The 3,188-nt window shown below is 40.7% G+C and overlaps 1 protein-coding gene across 1 annotated transcript in view; it reads left to right on the top strand.

The window, feature by feature from the left end:
* The window catches only part of LOC111959491 (tyrosine-protein phosphatase non-receptor type 4-like), a 102,911-nt gene that overhangs the window by 64,324 nt on the left and 35,399 nt on the right, over positions 1-3,188 (top strand). Inside the window, exon 6 of the mRNA XM_023981103.2 lies at positions 2,826-2,874. Coding sequence (XP_023836871.1) covers positions 2,826-2,874 — 49 coding nt within the window. The remainder of the gene's footprint in view (positions 1-2,825; positions 2,875-3,188) is intronic.

Genomic DNA, 3,188 nt, shown 5'->3' with positions numbered 1-3,188 from the left:
ATTGGCATAGATGGGTTCTTGTCTTATGTCATGTAGAACATTGTTTTATATAGATGGGGTGCTTATGTCATGTAGAAACATGTTTATATTAGATGGGGTCTTATGTCATGTAGAACATTGTTATATAGATGGGGTACTTATGTCATGTAGAACATTGTTTTATATAGATGGGTACTTACGTCATGTAGAACATTGTATATAGAATGGGGTACTTATGTCATGTAGAACATTGTTTTATATAGATGGGGTACTATGTCATGTAGAACATTGTTATATAGATGGGGTACTTATGTCATGTAGAACATTGTTTTATAGAGTGGTACTTATGTCATGTAGAACATTGTTTTTTCTATAGATGGGGTCTTATGTCATGTAGAACATTTTTTTATATAGATGGGTACTTATGTCATGTAGAACATTGTTTTTCTATGAGGGGCTTATGTCATGTAGAAACATGTTTTATATAGATGGGGTACTTATGTCATGTAGAACATTGTTTTATATAGATGGGGTACTTATGTCATGTAGAACATTGTTTTTATTAGATGGGGTCTTATGTCATGTAGAACGTTGTTATAGAGATGTGGTACTTATGTCATGTAGAACATTGTTATAGAGATGGGGTCCTTATGTCATGTAGAACATTGTTTTATATAGATGGGTGCTTATGTCATGTAGAACTGTTTTTTATAGATGGGTACTTATGTCATGTAGAACATTGTTTTATATAGATGGGGTACTTATCTCATGTAGAACATTGTTATAATAGATGGGGTGCTTATGTCATGTAGAACATTGTTATATGATGGGTGGCTTATGTCATGTAGAACATTGTTATAGATGTTACTTACAGTTAAAGTCGGAAGATTACATACACTTAGGTTGGGACTCTAGTTGTGTCTGTGGCGATAGAGGCGAGGGGATGATTTACTGGTGTACACGCGTCGGAGTGGCTCGATTGGACGCCATGCCACGCTCGACCGCATCTGAGTAGTCGCGGTCGGCGGTAAGTGGCAATCCACGGATATTAACCATAGCCTGGATGGAGGCAAGATAGGTGAGTATAGCGGAACAGCGCAGGAGGAGCGCTGAAGTGCGGTACAGAGGCACTCGAGTCCTATATCGACATAACGTGAAAGGCTGCTCAGCAAGGAAGAAGCCACTGCTCCAAAACCGCCATAAAAAATGCCAGACTACGGTTTCCATCAGCACATGGGGACAAACATTGTAATTTTTGGAGAAATGTCCTCTGGTCTGATGAAACGAAAATAGAACTGTTGGTCATAATGACCATTGTTATGTTTGGAGGGAAAGGGGGGAGGCTTGCAAGCCGAAGAACAACCGTGAAGCACGGGGGTGGCAGCATCATGTTGTGTGGGTGCTTTGCTGCAGGAGGGACTGGTGCACTTCACAAAATAGATGGCATCATGAGGAAGGAACATTTTGTGGATATATTGAAGCAACATCTCAAGATATCAGGCAGGAAATTAAAGCTTGGTCGCAAATGGGTCTTCCAAATGGACAATGACCCCAAGCATCCTTCCAAAGTTGTGGCAAAATGGCTTAAGGACGACAAAGTCAAGGTATTGGAGTGGCCATCACAAAACCCTGACCTCAATCCTATAGAAAATGTGTGGGCAGAACTGAAAAAGTGTGTGCAAGCAAGGAGGCCTACAAACCTGACTCAGTTACACCAGCTCTGTCAGGAGGATTGGGCCAAAATTCACCCAACTTATTGTGGGAAGCTTGTGGAAGGCTACCCAAAARGTTTGACCCAAGTTAAACAATTTAAAGGCAATGCTACCAAATACTAATTGACTGTATGTAAACTTCTGACCCACTGGCAATGTGATGAAATAAATAAAAGCTGAAATAAATAATTCTCTCTACTATTATTCTGACATATGCTTTAACAAATAATTTCAACCACTTCGTGGAAATATGGTAACCCTTCCTGGTCTATATGGAAACACTTCCATTGAGGTTGGTGGATGTGAYCTTGTAGATTGATGTAGCTATTGTCTCTGTAATGTACTGTTTTGTGTAAATGTTGGTATCTCTTGTKATTTGTCTTATTCAGTCATTAGTGTTATTACTATTACAACCTTCCATGTCATGCCCATATAAGGAGATGAATTACCCTGTTTAACTGTATTGCACTTGCTAAAGCCCTCAGCTAATCATTCTACTAATGGAGATGACTACAGTAAACGGGTTAGGAGTAGGTCTGAGGTTGAGAGTTCGCTACAACTTAGTCTAAGACTAGGATCAGCTTGGTAGATATATTAACCAATAATGGGCACATTCTACTGCTGGCTGCCTGGCACACAGCTAGATAAATGTGAATAGCATGCCATGGATGCTGCCAGCCCCTATTGCAAGGGTGTCCATCCATGGTCATTAAAAACAGAGTTACAGTCCACTAGATACTCCAGTGTTATTTATTCAATCCATGCACCACTCAAGCATGATATTGCTCAGCCAGCCTTATTAAGTGAGGAAACCACTTTGTATGTCTAAGATGCAGAGGCATGGATCTGTTTTGGATGTGCATTATCGATTCCAGACAGCACACAACAACAGTGCTGGTGAGCTCTTACACTATGATGACATTCATTCCGTATTAGTTATACACAAAAACAACAGGCTACAAGTTAAGGCATAGAAATGTTGCCTAAGCAATGAGCATCAGAGAAGCTCCATGTGAGTGGGTCCGGTCCAGATGCTTCATCTAGTGTACTGTACATTATGTCCTATGGTCCATAATCACAGAGATATCTGTATCACGTTGTTGTTGCTGTAACTGCTCTCCTTATTCCCTGTAGGTACCAGTATTTCCTCCAGCTCAAACAGGACATCCTGACTGGAAGGTTAGTTCAGTTGGCTGTTCTTATTTACACAGGTTCAGCAGCGCTCTGACACACTGTTCTAGTGGACTAACACTGATTCTACCAGGCCAGCACTCTGACACACTGTTCTAGTGGACTAACACTGATTCTACCANCTGTTCTAGTGGACTAACACTGATTCTACCAGGCCAGCACTCTGACACACTGTTCTAGTGGACTAACATTGCTTTTTACCGGGCCAGCACTCTGACACACTGTTGTAATGATTTTCCTATTGATCCTATTGATCCAAATTAAATGAATGTGGTGACTTGTGTGTTTGTGGTTTGTTTCCCACAG

Source organism: Salvelinus sp. IW2-2015, linkage group LG36 (assembly GCF_002910315.2).
Source record: "Salvelinus sp. IW2-2015 linkage group LG36, ASM291031v2, whole genome shotgun sequence".
NCBI classification, from domain to species: Eukaryota; Metazoa; Chordata; class Actinopteri; order Salmoniformes; family Salmonidae; genus Salvelinus; species Salvelinus sp. IW2-2015.
Note: the sequence above shows the minus strand (reverse complement) of the source record. Positions and strands in the feature narration are given on the sequence as shown.